Source organism: Bos javanicus, chromosome 2 (genome assembly GCF_032452875.1).
Source record: "Bos javanicus breed banteng chromosome 2, ARS-OSU_banteng_1.0, whole genome shotgun sequence".
Classification (NCBI taxonomy): Eukaryota; Metazoa; Chordata; class Mammalia; order Artiodactyla; family Bovidae; genus Bos; species Bos javanicus.
In genome coordinates, this window is record NC_083869.1 from 106,644,037 (window position 1) to 106,659,203 (window position 15,167).

Consider the following 15,167-nt stretch of genomic DNA (forward strand, 5'->3'; position numbering starts at 1 on the left):
AAGTCTCAGGACTGGCTGAATATTTATCAAAGAAAAATTATTAAAAAGCAAATAGAAGACCCAACAAATCAGTCTAATATCATATAGTATAGGTAAAGTTCATAATGTAGAACAGACTCAAAAAAGCATCAAAGAAATAGCAACGGCAAATATTTACAGGGTTTAGTGGTATTGGGGGCTAAGCATTTTTATAATATGCATTATTTCACAGCAACACTTAAAGTATTTTTGCTGTCTCAATTTTACAGATGGATACTAAGGCTTGAGATACTTAAGGAGGAGCTTCTCCAATGGCCTATAACTAGTAAGAGGCAGCACCAAATCTCAAACCCACATCTAACTTCAAAGCCATGTTTTCAAAAACTACACTGTGATAAATTTCAGGTATGTGGAAAGTATCCTTGTGATAATGCCAGAATTATTAGACATTACAATCTAAATTCTACTTCCTCCAACTACCTTATAGAATGTCTAAGATTATCATCTTAAAAAAAAGCTAGAAAGATTCAAATGAACATACCTGATTGTCTGAATAAGAAAGCTGCCTGTTGGTTTCCTTCTGTGAGGTCCTGCTGCCCAGAATAGCTCCAAAACTACCAGAACCCTGAGAAGGTTTCATGGCTGGTAGGGGGAAAAAAAAAAATCCAATCAATTACTTGAACTAAGAGATTTGTCATTATTATTATTTAATACTAAGGAAACAGAAACAGGAAAAATAAAACAAATTTAAGTGCTTATCTAACAGAAAATAATTCTGACATGTACAGTAACAATTTAGAGCTGGGATCAATCAAAGAATTAAGTAACAATGCAAAAACTTGGAAGTATGTAATGGAAGGATAAATTTTTGAACGCCAGAGATTCTCCTGTATAAACATTTGGTAATTAACACTATAGCAAAGTCAGTCAGTGAACTAACTTTGGACACTGGATGCTAAGCACATGTCAGAACCAGTGACCAACATACTTTTAATAATGCATACCCCAAAACTTTTGAAGTTCAGCAAACAGAATAAGTGGCTTTTTTTCTAAAGAAATCAATGCTAGTTTAAAGGACATGCAAGGTAATGTATAAATATGGATTTTTATATACTTAAAAAAGTATTTCAAGGGAATTTCATGGCAATTCAGTGGTTAGGACTCCGTGCTTCCATTGCCAGTGGCCCTGGCTGGGGAACTCAAGATCTCATAAGCTGCAGGTGGCCAAAAAAACCCCCCAGTAGTCTATATTTTAATTTTGTTAATTCCCCACTGAAGATCATTTAGAATGTTTTAATTTAGAAACATTGCAAATAATGCCAAACATCTTTTTACATATCTTCTTGCACTACTGCAACAATTTTCATAGGATAAAATTCCTTAGAATAAGAATTGTTGGAAAAAAAAAAAAGAATTGTTGGGATAAAGGATGTACAATTTTAAACTAAATTGATACTAGCACTATTCCTCAAAAAAAAAAAATCTCCAAGCTCCTACCAAGTATATTAGAATATCTTGCCTCCCCTCACACTACTGCCAAGGTGATAAGAATTTGATTTGTTTAATTATTGGTGAAGCCGAGAATTTTTTCACATTTATGAAACACTTGTTTTTCTTCCTGAGTTTTCCTATATGTTTCTCTACTGAACTGTCTTTTTCTTACTGATTTCGAAAGTCGGTATTATAGAGTTCGTTAATGTAAGTCACACCGATATTTGATAGGTACACAGTAAAATTTAGCAATATTAACTATCACTGTGACTAATACTTTCATCTTTTCTTCTTTCCTTGTCACAGAGATCATTTAAATTTTTTACACAGTCCAAGTTATTAATCTTTTCCTTTATTGATTCTGGTTTTATGTCATACTCAGAAAGGTCATTCCCACTCACATAATATGTTAAAATCCATTCTACTCTTCTAATAATACTTTTATCACTTTTTTTTTAACACTGAAATCTTTGATCAGTGTAAAATCTATTTAGATGAAGGAGTAAGATAAGGACTCAGTTTTACTATCTTCTTAAATGGTTAGCTAGTTGTCCTATTTATAGACAACACTGTTCATCAACCATTAGTCTTTTTCCCATTGATTTCAAACACCACATATTATACTTTAAATGTTTCAAAGTGTTCTTATATTCATTAACTTACATTTTTGGGGCAGTTACAGCAACTTAAACCTAAAAGATTAGAACAACTTGCCCAAGAGTACAGAATAAGTTAAGTCTACAGCTAGTCACTCTAAAAGCCATAATGACTTACTGTGTACCTATCAAATATCGGTTGTGACTTACATTAATGAACTCTAATTTTTTATTAAGCACTGAAATTAAGGTAAGAAAACACTCATTTTAGAGATGAGGAAACTGAAACTCATTTATTAAAGGAACTGCCCAAAATTGCATAGGATATAATAAGCAGGGCTAGGATTCAAACCCAAATCTGTTTAGGTCCAAAGTGTTTTTCCATTACACCATGTTGTTCAGACTCAAATCTGGGCCCCAGTCTGCTGTGCTTTCCACTCTAATGCATTCAGAGACATACTTTCTTAAATATGTCAATTTTTAAAACAGTGGTTCAATTAATATGATGGAATAAAACAAAAATGTAAACAAAATAAAACAGAAAATAATAAACAGAAAATAAAATAATAAACAGAAAATAAAAATAAAACAGAAATGTAGACATAATCCCTAACATATTCTAAAACATATTCTAAAACTTTTAAACTCAACTCAATTCTAAAATTCAGTATTTAGAAAACTGACATGGTTCATTCAGATTTGGTAACATGAATACATGATGAATATGAACCAAATGGCAAACAACCATAAAAAAAAATTTTTAAACAATAGTTTATCAAACAGTGATTAAATTCAAGCAAAGAGGCACTGCTACATCTTTATTTTCTAAATGTTTTTAATGTGTTATATTTGTTAAAAAAAACTCAGCAGTTTTTTAACTATAAAATACCAGTAATAGCAAAGTTACTGATGATGACAGAGCTGGACAGTAATAAAAATAAGAGTGAAAAACTCATTTTGAGCAACAGATTACTCCTAAAATGATGCTTATAAATATGTGTTCTTTAAAATCAAAACATTTTACATGAAAGGGGTTGGAGGAAGTAGGGGAATCTGATCACACTACTTGAATTTCTATGGTACTTTCTGTTTTTATAGAAAAATAAAACCTCAGAAAAAGTTTCATATAAAAAAGCAACTATATAACATTTATGTAACAAGGTAAGTTTTCCCAAATGTAATTTAAATCCTACTCGTTCCTTAGACACACACTCTTTTGTGGAATCCTTAAGGTGTTCTACATAAACAATCATGTCATCTGAGAACAAAAACAAATTTACTTCTTCCTTTTCAGTTTGGATTCTTTTCATTTCTTTTTCTTGCCTAAGTGCTCTGCCTAGGACTTCCAGTATTATGTTGAATAGAAGGGGTAAAAGAGGTCATCCTTGCCTTGATTCTGATTTTGGAAAACCTTTCAGTTTTCTATCACTGAGCTATTGGCTTTTCATATAAGGCACTTATTATGTTGAGGTAAGATGGATTCCTTAAATTCCAACTTTGTTGAGTGCTTCCATCATGAAACAAAGTTAAATTTTATCAAATGCTTTTAATGCATCAAGATGATCATGTGGTTTTTGTCCATCATTCTGTTAAATTTGATGTATCACACTGCCAGATTTTCCCATATCTTAAACTATTCTTGCATTCCAGAAATAAATCCCACTTGGTCATGGTGTATACTCCCTTCAGTGTGATGTTGAATCAGGTCTCCTAGTATTGTATTGTTGGGAGAAGGCAATGGCACCCCACTCCAGTACTCTTGCCTGGAAAATCCCATGGACAGAGGAGCCTGGTAGGCTGCAGTCCATGGGGTCGCTGAGGGTCGGACACGACTGAGCGACTTCACTTTCACTTTTCATTTTCATGCATTGGAGAAGGAAATGGCAACCCACTCCAGTGTTCTTGCCTGGAGAGTCCCAGGGACATGGGAACCTGGTGGGCTGCCGACTATGGGGTCACACAGAGTCAGACACGACTGAAGTGACTTAGCAGCAGTATTGTGTTGAAATTTTTGCATCAATATTCAAGAGGGATACTGGCCTACAATCTAGTAATATTTTTTATAACTGCTAATGTTAGACCCTCGGATGATTAGTGCTTACCTGCATTAAGCCTGTTTTGATGGACTGCATCTAGAAACAACCTCATTTCCTCTGCATCCTTACTTGGTACTTTATCAATTGACAAGAAGCTGTTATCTTGTAGAGTTAACATTAAGCGGCTTTGCTTTGCTCCACTGGGTCGAAGCACCACATTTTTAATGTTATGACTTAGCTGATCAACACAAAAGGAAGAGTACCATTAAAAATGAATTATAATGAAGCATAATAAGTTGTATAATGAACACTAAAGTTTATACGTTCTAAGATACATTTCTTACTCTTTCCCATATTAGTTTTTTTTTTCTTAACCCAATCAAAAAGAGTTTCCATTTCTTGATACATTTAAATCAAAGACTTCACTTCTAGGAGAGGCAAACACTATTAAAATTTTACAGAGTAATCCTAACACTCTTGACTTTTTTGGTAGAAACTGCATATTTTCAGGTATAGTTACAAAAACAAAGAAGTTAATTTTCTAAGCCTTGATGGTAATACCATCACCAGTTTAGAAAGTCATATTGGATTAGAGGCTTTTTTTCTTTTTAAACAAAAGCTTATAAAATATCTAGGAAGTGGTTTATGTAGTTGCAATGAAAAAGGATATTCTGATCCAAACTATAATCCTGAAAAGAATTCTATTTCTCAAAAACACATCAACATAAACCTTTACCTACATTAGAACATCTTTTTTTTTTTAAAAAAAAAAAACTATCTAAGCAGGCTCACTTAACTTTCAATCACAAAGCTCATAAGTTCCCTGGAACTCTCTTAGCTTGCTTCTCCCACTCCCCAGAACTGGTTCAGTACTTCTCTTATACTCTTCCAGACTCTGGATATATGCTATTAAGTGATAACTTTTATTTTTTCTTGAATGAAATTTTTCCAAGACTAAATCAATAAATCTTGAACTTTATCTTAATAATTCTCACAACCAGTCATCCTTATTTTCTAACATTCTCCCTCAGCAGGCATATACAGAGGTTTCTAAAGTTGCCTTTTGCTGAAGACATATCCTCTGAACAGCATAAAGAAAGAAGTAAAAGCATCTCACAATTTTTAAAATTAGGGATAATTGACCTTGTGACATTACTTTGTCAACAAAGGTCCGTCTAGTCAAGGCTATAGTTTTTCTAGTGGTCATATATGGATATGAGAGTTGGACTATAAAGAAAGCTGAGGGCAGAAGAATTGATGCTTCTGAACTGTGGTGTTGGAGAACACTCTTGAGAGTCCCTTGGACTCTAAGGAGATCCAACCAGTCCATCCTAAAGGAGATCAGTCCTGGGTGTTCACTGGAAGGACTGATGTTGAAGCTGAAACTCCAATACTTTGGCCACCTGATGCGAAGAACTGACTCATATGAACAGACCCTGATGCTGGGAAAGATTGAAGGCAGGAGGAGAAGGGGACCACAGAGGATGAGATGGCTGGATGGCATCACCAATACAATGGACATGAATCTGGGTAAACTCCAGGAGTTGGTGATTGACAGGGAGGCCTGGCGTGCTGCGGTTCATGGGGTCACAAAGAGTCGGACACAACTGAGCGACTGAACTAAACTGAATGGATCTTACAACAATTTTTAGATAAAGATGAAAAAACAATTTACCAGACTTAATTTATATTTCAAATTTAAATGACAGGTTTTAAGACTCAAGCAGGTCTTTCCCTCACCTCCCAAATCTAATGAGTTAAATCTTGAAATCTCTTGAAATCTGTATTTTCTTCCTTTTGCTTCTTTCACTGTCTTATCCTTTGCTCTATGTAGCTCTTAGCCTCTACTACTGCCATTCACTCTCCACTGTGCATTTACTTTAAAATAATTTTCTGGTTTCCTGAATGTTGATTCACACTAGCATGTGTCTGTACATTATAGAAATCATCTTCACCTTAACTTCACTGTGTCTAGCAAATTCTTATCTATCCTTTAAATCCTCAGAGCACAAAACACTTCCTTATGTTACATCAGTATCTCTGAGGTATCTTTACAGATGAGAATGCATTTGGTTACTCTTAAGTTTGAGAGGAAAAGTGCCTCACTCAGCTCTGTATTCTTAGCCCAGTACCCATCACAGTAAGCTACAGGTGGTTAACAAATGAATGCTGAATGCAAAACTGATCTAGAACTGAGATGAAAAGTTTAATCACAGGTAGACTCATCATGCTTCTCAAGATCTATGTTTGCTTAAGTATTTAAATATTTACTGAGTGCTAATTTGAGTTGAGGACTGAAAGACTGAATCTCTGTTTTAAAAAAAATCTTTCACTGAGATGGTCATATGTATATGAATGTGGTAGAAACTATTGTTTCTATTACCCATGTCACCACCTACAATCTATTTAAGAATACTTTTGATACATAAAATCATAACCAATTTATTTTCAATAGTTTAAAAGCAAAAATTAATAGAAACTTTACTTCAGCTCAAGTTCTCAAGCATAAAGTTTTATAAATTAGTCTTCAAAAGAGTACTTTAGAATATTACACTTTTATATAATCTAATTAACAAATATAGCATTTTTAAGTGTAGAAAATGTAAGGCATTAAATTCAACTCGTATCAACAGAAGTAATTCTTGGCTGTACAAGACAGAATTGAAAACAAAATTATTTTTTACAGTGATAAAATAACGAGGTCCTTCAAAAGTTAACAGAAGAGGGACTTCCCTGGTAGTCCAAAGGTTAAGAATCTGCCTTATAATGCAGGGGACTCGGGTTTGATCCCTGGTCAGGGAACTATGATCCCACATGCCGCAAAGCAAACTAAGTCTGCACACCAAAACTAAAGAATCTCTGCACTGCAACAAAAGACCCTGCATGATGCAATGAAGAGCTTGTGCTGCAATTAAGACCCAATGCTGCCAAATAAACAAATAATTTTTTTAAAAAAGTTAACAGAAGCAAACGGCTATAAGAATGACGCTGAATATCATCCTTGAATGGTCCATACCACAACCTTTGGCGGGATTAATTAGGAAGACGAAATTAAAAAGACACTAATGAATCCTATTAAAAGCTAATACTAAATAGTGATGAATTTATCACATATGTTGGTTGCCAGGGGGTGGGGACATAACTACATAACTGAAGTTATCCTAATGTGGTTTTAAAAATAGCTTAGACAGTATCCAGACTCAGTTTCTCCCAGCTTCCTGTTCCCACCAGTTTCTTTTCAACAATGGTGACTACTTCCTACTCTTTATTATACACCATCAACAGTTCTGCTGAATAATTTTTAACAGTATTAGTGACCTGAAAATTAAACAAATAGTAATCTAGTAGGGGTACTATGATACTTAGTGTGGCAGAGAATAGCTGTTCACTAAAGGATGTGATTTGAAGGTCTATTCCAAATCAAAATTTGGTAATACCTGAAATATCCTTGGAATCCCTCCAGTATTGTAGTGAACTACTAGGCTGACTTTATTCTCTTTTTCCACAACTTCAAAGGATCCTTCTTTCCATTTTGTAATCCCAGTCTGCATACTTCGAATTCTGATAGGGCCATGTATCTTCAGAGGAGACATATTTTCTTTAAAAATAAATTGCTTCTAGCCAAATTAAAAAGAAAAAATACACCTTCACCTGACAGAGTCTAAGGAAGAAAAATAAAATAAAATAATAAGTTACAACTTACTAGTGATTAAAACAAGAGTTTGAAAGAGAACATTTAATGAATCATCATATGTCTTTTCCTCCATTTTCAATAAACTACCTTTTATTAAATATCCTCAAAGGCTCTGATTAGCTGGATAGCACTGGTAAGAAGAACAAATGAAGGAGTCACTCATGTTCAGTGACTGAATTTACCCACCTTATATTTTTTCTGTACATGCTCTCTCCTTAGCCATGTACCTGAGTCCATTTAGTGTCTAAATTTTGCATTTTGCAGCATTACCAACCATGACAATCAGGAATACTAAAGATCCCATTCTCAATTTGAGTGCCCATGGCAATATGGCCAACTTTTACCTTCCTTCATGATTTCAAATATAAGTAAAAAAAAAAATTCAGTCAGCTGATTCCATTCTTTAGAATTGAGTTCCTATTGAAACATCAAATTGTATCACCTAAGCATATCCACATGTATAAAACATATTATATGAATAAATAATTGTGAGAATAATCAAATTAATTTAACCTCAACAACTACATTATTTGAGAAAACCATTTATTCTCTAGGGAAAACTAACCAAAAAACCCCTCTCCCTAAGATCCACCTACCATTTATGTTTAACTCTACCATTCCTGGAAAGAATTTTTACCAATTTTATCTTTCACAAATATTCAAATTTCCCAAGTGAACTTCTGATACTTATAGATATGACAGAATGTCTATGACTCTTAAAACTAGCTTAACAGATGTCAGCAAGTAAATACAATTAAACAGCAGAAAATGATTATCAAATAGTGTGTGATACACATATACGCGATCAAATAAAATTGAAGCAAAATTTACACTACAGCCTTCAAATCTCTAGAAACATGGCCTCTAATACAGATTCTTGTTTATAATTTAATAAGTTAAAAACCATTAAACTTTGCCTCTGCCTAAACAACTCAACTAGAAAAGCTAAAAACAGTAATATATGTACAAAGGAAAAACATACTAGATCTAGGTATCAGGAGCCAGCTCCGTCACTTACTAACTTTTAACTTACCTTTCCTCACCACTAGTTTTCTCAGTTGTAAAATAGCAATGCTACAGTGTTGCAGAATTAAATGAAATATTGCTAAAACTCATTAGGCACTCAATAGACAGCAGCTTCAATATGAATGAAATTAGTGTCCACTTTCTGAATTTATTCCTTGTCTGCAACACGTCTTTCTCCAAAGATCGCAGACAAGTAACTTGTTAACAACGGTCACCAACTCACTGTCTATAGAGGCTAAACAGGTGACACAAACGATTTAGACAGGCAAAATATGAACACTTCTATTCAAATCTAGCCAGCTGTGCCATGAACCCAGCATTACCAGATCATCTAATTCTTCAAGAAAATGAAATCAAATTTTTATGTCAAACTGCCCATTTTAAATTCTGGACAATGAATTCAAAATTTCAAATCAAACAAAACCCACTCTAGAGGTTAAGATATAGACTGGAGAACCCTAGTTCAAGGCCCCTAGGTGCTATATATCAAACAACTAGGAATAAATTTAAAGAGAGATAATGAAAACACTTTGAATTGTTTAAGGTGTTTTACATTGTAAGTCCTCTAGTATTATTCAGTGATTGAACTTTTTGAGTGCCTAATTGTGGCCAGATTTATATACTCTAATTAGCTGGGTGTATGAATCCATCAGAGTAATAGAGGCCACTATTTTTCACAGACCTGTTTGTTAATGTGACATTTTGTTCCAACTAGTAACTACAAAATCAGCAATGTGTTTGTAATGCCCTTTTTTTTTTTTTTTTACAATTAATAATTTAATGCTTTACTGCTTGGATATAGCCTTGAGATTTTTTCCACTCTGTCTCATAGCACTGCCAAGAATATGTGATCCCTCTCCTACTCCAGTTGTCCATGCCAGAAACATGAGTTATCTTTAACACCTCTCTTTATGATTATTAGTATTGGACTGGAAATGCAAGGTAAAGTTGTCAATTTAACCTCTATATACCTTCCAGACATCTTCATAATGAACTTCAGATCAACTCACATCACTATCCACAAAATCATTCAACAGCTCCCTGAGGGATGCAGTCCATCGGGTCACAAAGAGTTGGACATGACTGAGCAACTGAGCACAACACAGTACATGCCCTCACAATAAAATCTGACATAAACACCCTTCATGATTCAAGCCCTGCTTACCTCTCTAACCCCAATAAACTCCAAATTCAGCCACCTAAACTATTTATAATTTTCCTTAAAAAGGCATATATTCTCATGCCACTATACCTTTGCACACACTGTGGTCTACATCTGGAGGATTTTTTACCTACTCTCCCCATCCTCCCCTTTTAAATTCTCCTGGCTATAAAATCAAAACTCAATTTAGATATTATCTTCTCTAAGAAGCCCTTTCTAGCTATCTTTCAATTATTCTCTCATCCCATATACACACGGAGAGCATTTAATGCTTTGCTCTTCTGCTGTACCGTGCATTTACCCCTAGTAGAGCATTCATCACATTGTATTATAAACTATCTATTTACCTCTTTGTCTCTCTCTTCTATGTGGGATAAAAGACAGGCCCAACTGTCCTAGACTTATCAGTTGGGGTATGATGGATGTTGAGAAGCTCACCCCAGTGCTCCCTACACAGAGCCGCCAAATGAAAATGGAAAACTGTTATTTGAAGACAGGGAATATGTTCTTTATCTTTGCATCCCTACTAGGACAGTGTCTGGCACATAAGAAAACACGTCATTATTCAAGAATAATAAATCAGCACAATCAATTTTATCATTTTACAGTTAAAATATACAGCAGCAGATACTAGAACCATAAATCCCTTTTATATGGCCAGTATAGGATTAAATTTATTAAGCTCTTTATGGGAGCATCCTTCTGTACTGTATATCTCATTCTTTGAAAACTACTTCCAGGCTTTTTCTATGTGCATCTGAATTTCTCCTAAATGCAAAGCTGTCCACATATCAATGAGAAAAACAAGAATATGCAGTTAGAGAATGATTAAAACAAAAAACATTAGCAAACTTGTCTAAACTGGGATTCACATAATCTACTGCTCAATGAAGAAACAATACTTTAAGAGACTTATCAAATTATCTCATCTTTTCTTATACATTTAGGATGTCAAATTATAAGGGAATAGTTAAAACCCCATTGTCTCAGTGTTTTCCTTACAGACCAAAAAGTAAATAAAGGACACTGACCTTGAATTCCTCCAACAAAAACATATTTTTAAAAATTAGATTATTTAACAAGATTTGGAGATAAAGATTTCAAAGTTCAATAAAGCATGTAAGAAAAAACTTTATTGGTTACTTTTGTTTCCCTCTATAATTCTCTCTACATGTAATACATGATTTCTCTAGATGTAATTCTCAAATATTCTGATGATGAGTTTTGGTTAAGTGTATAAAATTTTACTTCAGATATTGAACATTTTCTTTTTTTTTTCAGATATTGAACATTTTCTTAACCATTTCTACTAGTAATCTCTTTCTTCTAAGAGAAAAACCTAAAAGGTACAAGACATAAAATTGGCAGAATCAATACAATTTTTTCTTAACGTCTCTCTCAATCCAGTCCATTGTCTGCTCTTGCACTAAATGAGTTAACTGCATTTACTTTTGTACACTGATCATATTATCAGTTTGCCCTATTTGGTTAAGAGAAAAAAACACTAAGTTTCCCTTCAAGTATCTAGCATGATCCAGTAACAGTTCAACTTTCTATGAACCTAACAAAGACAAGGTTTCATTAAACTCTGTAATGCTAATTCACTGTCAAAGTGATATTAGGAAGACAAAGTACAAGAAAAACCAATTATTCTTTAGGTATATCCAAAGAGATTTGCTTTTCCCTAAATTTCTTCATCATTTTTGAAATCACTCTTCAATTCTGAGCCATCTGTGAAAGCTCAATAACATTGGCAAAAATGTTTTTATACCCTTTACAGTTATTTAAATGCTCTTATTTCAGGTACTGCTTTGAAAATATTCTTATGCAGAGGGTATTCTGTGGTTTAAGAAAGCATGCAAAAACACAAAAATTACTGCTACAAAATAGAAGAAAATGGTCAGTTCTTGCTAGTTAGCATACTCTTGGAAACATATATATCCAAAATAAAAACATTACTTACTTTTCAGAGACTTTTACTGAAAAACCCTATGTAATAACAGTTCACCTTTATTCTGATCCTTGTGCCAAAGGCAATGCACTCTTCTTGGGGAACTACTCATATTCTGCAGCTATGCCAGTTCTCCAGGTGCCATCAACTCAGCTAAAGGAAATATAAGTGTGCCTTTTTAAAAAAAAATCTCATTTACAAAATTACAATTTTCAAAAAGTGCTCATTTACACAACGAAGATTAACCTTCTATTTAAAACTCACAAACTACTAAAAACATTTCAAGTATAATGCTCAAGATACACTTGTACACATACCCCTCACCCCACCCACACACACAAACTCAACAACTTTAGGAATATATCTGCTGTGCAAAATGAGGGACTCCCAGAGCCTGCACCTATTTGGTTTATGTTATTCCTATTACATTTTGAAACTAAAAAGGCAGTATTTCTTTTGTTAACTTTACAAACATTGTTACATATCATGGTTTTAAATCTTAAAACACCACTTCCAAAAGATGTTGATACAAATTTCAAAAGGTGGGTAAACTTGGTTTTTACTTTTCTTTTAAAACTAAATTTATGGGCTTGTTTCTCAAATTTAGGCCTCTTAAAAGCCTCAACTTTCCCTGAAGTTCTTTACCCAAACTTTTCTCTATCTTATTAACTGTTACAACATCAACTCTAAACTCCTTTGTTCACTTGGTAAAAAAATCATTTATTGAGTTACTCCAATTTGATGGCACTATGGTAGGGACACAAATGTGAACATGACACAGTCCAAGTCCTCTTTAAGAGATTTCCCAGACTTTCCTGCATTTGTCTTTCCACTGTCATTTAGGCAAAAAAAAAAAAAAAAAAAAAATCTCTGCATCAGATTTAGCCTTGTTCTTATTTATTTCAAACAGTCATTCATCACTACCACCCTAATTCAGAAACACATCACTTTGCTAATCCTTCCCACCTAATATTTATTACGCAACATTTACTAAGCACAGTATGAAGCACCACACATGCAATATTTCATAATCCTTACAATAATCCTGAAGAACAGGGATTATTAATATCACTAATTTACAAATGAGGAAACTGAGGCTTAGATTAGGTAATTTATCCATGGTTACTTAAGAGTCAGTAAGAGACATACCAGAACTCATGTTTTTAACTGCTACCATACTACATCCTCAAAGGTTTGTAACAACCACTTTCCAGTCTTCATTCTCTCAAGATTTTTCTATCCAACAAATCCTTTATCCTATAATAACCTTTTCTAAGGACTTTTAAAAAATCTCTTACCAACTCAGGTGGTGCTAGTGGTAAAAAACCCACCTGCCAATGCAGGGGACGTGGGTTTGATCCCTGTGTTGGGAAGATCCCCTGGAGGAGGAAATGGCAACCCACTCTGGCATCCTTGCCTGGAAAATCCTATGGACAGAGGAGCCTGGCAGGCTACAGTCCATGGGGTGGCAAAGAGTCAGACACGACTGAATTGACTTAGCACACCAACTAAATCGTGCACAAGTTCTCTCAACTTTCTCTCTCAAGGGGAAGGGGGAGATGGAGGGGACCTGTCTTATTTTCTTTTTTACTCCAACAAAACAACAGGTACTTAGTAAATCCTAAAATACTTGCTACTGAGGCTAATTCCCCTCCCAAACATTAAAAAAATTTTTTAATCTTATTGTGGTTAAGAATATTTAACATGAGATCTACCCTCTTAACATTTAAGTGTACAATACAGCATTGTTAACTATAGGTACAATGTTGTACAGCTTATCTTTAGAACTTATTTGTCTTGCTTAATTGAAACATTCTCCCAAACATTTTAACAGCTCATCACTACCTATCAAATCCAAATGCTTCTGTGTTTGGCACTCCTATTTTTAATTTTCTATTTTTCTACACAAATTTTGTTCTACACACTGCTGCTGCTGCTAAGTCGCTTCAGTCGTGTCCAACTCTGTGCAACCCCATAGACGGCAGCCCACCAGGCTCCCCCGTCCCTGGGATTCTCCAGGCAAGAACACTGGAGTGGGTTGCCATTTCCTTCTCCAGTGCATGAAAGTGAAAAGTGAAAGCGAAGTTGCTCAGTCGTGTCCGACTCTTAGCGACCCCATTGACTGCAGCCCACCAGCTTCTCCGTCCATGGGATTTTCCAGGCAAGAGTACTGGAGTGGGGTGCCATTGCCTTCTCCGATTCTACACACACAACTTATTAAATTTTGGTATTCTCTTCCATAACCACCACCAGCCACTTACTTAAACATGAAATTTTCCTTTATGTATTTTTGGAAACTTCTTTACTGGTCTCGCAGTTTAACCTGTTGTTAAAATATGTAAATCACTGCTTTGATTTCTAAGGGTTTTCTTTCCTAAAATGAGCCATAAAACTAATGCACAAAGAGAAAATTGTGTGGTAGCTGAAAATAAAGAGAGAAGCTGACCTTAATGAAATTTTTCTTCAATTCAAAGAATCTAAAACCTGAATGATTCTATGATCTAGGAACAGGTAATATTGCCCAAAGAGGTAAACTTTGTCTTTTTGCATCTTTTGTCTGTGGAGTGAAAAAAGGTGCTTGTCATCAGATGACAAAAATATCAGTAAGCTGGTGTTTCCCAAAGACATGATGGTTCTTCTAGCAAGCTCCAATTTACTTATTCATTTCAACAAATTCTTGAGAAATAGAAATGAAATAATTTCTAAACCATATTCTAGAAGATAGACTTTAAATAATCACACAAGTAAATATATAATTAAAAGTACTGAATATGGTATAAAGTTCAGGGCATCGTGAGAAATTATCACAGGGTACCTAATTTAGGATTGCGTAGGGGGATACACAGAGAAGGCAATGGCACCCCACTCCAGTACTCTTGCCTGGAAAATCCCATGGATGGAGGAGCCTGGTAGGCTGCAGTCCATGGGGTCTCGAAGAGTCCGACACGACTGAGCAACTTCACTTTCACTTTTCACTTTCATGCACTGGAGAAGGAAATGGCAACCCACTCCAGTGTTCTTGCCTGGAGAATCCCAGGGACGGGAGAGCCTGGTGGGCTGCCGTCTATGGGGTCGCACAGAGTTGGACATGACTGAATCGACTTAGCAGCAGCAGGGGGATACAGGTTGGAAGTACCACTTCAGATGAAAATTGAGAGATAGTCATTCTGGAACAGTCCATAACCACACATGCAAAGGTTCTGTGGTGGGAAATAACTTGGTGTATCTAAGC

The 15,167-nt window shown here is 34.8% G+C and overlaps 1 protein-coding gene across 7 annotated transcripts in view; it reads right to left on the minus strand.

Moving 5' to 3' along the window:
* USP37 (ubiquitin specific peptidase 37) overlaps positions 1-15,167 on the minus strand; it is an 85,701-nt gene that overhangs the window by 68,257 nt on the left and 2,277 nt on the right. For 5 of the 7 annotated variants that reach the window (XM_061384879.1, XM_061384835.1, XM_061384870.1 and 2 more), the window contains exons 2-5: positions 11,948-12,088; positions 7,540-7,763; positions 4,169-4,340; positions 521-621 (exon numbers count right to left, since the gene is read on the minus strand). In XM_061384879.1, the coding sequence (XP_061240863.1) occupies positions 521-621; positions 4,169-4,340; positions 7,540-7,695 (429 nt within the window). In that variant the 5' untranslated portion in view covers positions 7,696-7,763; positions 11,948-12,088. The remainder of the gene's footprint in view (positions 1-520; positions 622-4,168; positions 4,341-7,539; positions 7,764-11,947; positions 12,089-15,167) is intronic. The other 2 variants (XM_061384851.1, XM_061384861.1) reach the window with 2 other exon arrangements.